Raw genomic sequence first — 1,841 nt, forward strand, 5'->3', positions numbered from 1 at the left:
TTTTTTTTTGAGCAAAGACAATTTTTTATTCGTGGGGTTATCAGGTAACACGGCCCAGGGAAAGAAGCAAAACGGGCTGGGTCAGCCCACTACTGTTACCGTCATGATGCATTCCATATTTCATTCCAACTTGGTGCCTGGTAGGGCAGCCAGAAAACGCTGCGCCGCCGCCACAACACAGCTACTTCTTTATTGAGATCAGAGATGTCGATGCTCGGGCGGCGGTTCGTCAACATCGTGGCGGCGGGCAAGTACAAGACCGGTATGTTGTCGGTGCACCGCCTCGACGCCTCCAAGCATCTCTTTTACCCGTCAGCATCCGAAGCACGATTTGTCGGCGGTGACGGTGAGGCGCCACGCCCACGCCCACGCCGACCGACGACAAAGACGCTGCAGGAGCTACCTGCACCGTGCGCCATCTTCAAAGATGCGACGACCGCCGCGGCGCGCACAAGGTCCACCGCCTTCTTGAGCCTCGTCAGCCCGGGCAGCGAGGGCAGCAGGATCCTCTTTACCAACGAGGCCGGCGACTCCATGATGTACTACGCCTGACGAGGGTTGTCCGACCGGTCACACTCACGTCCATGCCCAGGCTCGAGGAGTTCGCTGGCCCCGTGGCCGCCTCAGTCTCCGTCGTCGCCCAGCAGGCCGGCGGTGGCGGTGCCGCCGTCAAGGAAGAAAGCCTGTACGTCATGCACGGCGTGCGTGACGGGGTGGCACCACGCTTCCACGTCCTCAGGCCGCCGACGGACCGATGGGGCGGGAGCACCCGTGTTGGTGAGGGATGGTACTGGCAGTCTCTTCCACCGCCGCCCTTCGTCTCCGACGACGACGATCCCGACGTCGTCATCAGCTCCTACACGGTGGTGGAAGGCGGCCGCACCATCTGCGTGTCGTCGTACGCGGACGAGGCCGGCACCTGGTGCTTCGACACGGTCAGAGGCGAGTGGTGGCACGCCGGCGACTGGGAGATGCCGTTCGACGACAGAGCCGAGTACTTGGCCGACCTCGACCTCTGGCTGGGCCTCTCCTCCTCTGTCGGCCTCGGGAGCACCGGCACCAGCACCTGCTACGTATACGGCGAGCTGTGCACGACGTCAAGCCTCTCCCTATCGGCCATGGCCATGAACCAGCCACCGACGTTGCTGCGGCGTCTTTACACGCCGCCTGAGAAGTGGATGATGGCAACAAATGCTAAGCAGGTCGAGCTTATAAACCTGGGCTCAGGCAGGTTCGCCATTGCTAAGGTCTTCAACTGGAATCACGACTACAGTGACTTTGAATTTGGCCTTGATGTTGTGGTTGGGGATAAGTATGACGAGCTTCTTGTCGTCACTGGAGTGGAGATCCGTCCTTGTCAACCTCGCGATAGCTGTTATATATGGAGCTGCAGTGATGGCCTCGAGTTGATCCCTCACAAATCCATTAGTTACATGTGTCGCACCCATAGGATACACCAGGTGCTATAAACATGGTCCCTCACAAATCCCTGCGCCGAGTGCTACAAGCGTGGCTTTCCGATTAATTCGTCTTTGTTTCTTTTTTTCACATGAAATTGAGTTTTAAGTTGGCCACAAATGATTTCTAATAGTAAAGATATTTGTTTTTAATAATTGATCTGATTCGTATACTTGCAACTGTAAGGGATGAAGCCGAATTTGTTTTCTGACCTTTTTTATGTCACATCTCCTATGCTACGTGCACCTGAACGCTACATGCACCTGAAATTGAGATGCGTTGTCCTCCTTGCCAACGAAGCATTCAAGTTCGGGCTGCCTGTGCTCTGTGGGCTTTACAAATTAAAAGATCTTAAGCGAGGCAAACCGGTCCAAACTTTTTAC

The 1,841-nt window shown here is 55.9% G+C and overlaps 1 protein-coding gene across 1 annotated transcript; it reads left to right on the plus strand.

Moving 5' to 3' along the window:
• Window positions 1-211: 211 nt before the first annotated feature.
• Window positions 212-1,531, plus strand: LOC136534634 (uncharacterized). The gene has a single exon (XM_066527036.1). The coding sequence runs from the start codon at window positions 585-587 to the stop codon at window positions 1,467-1,469; it is 885 nt and encodes a 294-aa protein (XP_066383133.1). The 5' UTR covers window positions 212-584; the 3' UTR covers window positions 1,470-1,531.
• Window positions 1,532-1,841: the final 310 nt, after the last annotated feature.

This window comes from Miscanthus floridulus, unplaced genomic scaffold, assembly GCF_019320115.1.
Source record: "Miscanthus floridulus cultivar M001 unplaced genomic scaffold, ASM1932011v1 os_2114_1_2, whole genome shotgun sequence".
Lineage (NCBI taxonomy): Eukaryota > Viridiplantae > Streptophyta > Magnoliopsida > Poales > Poaceae > Miscanthus > Miscanthus floridulus.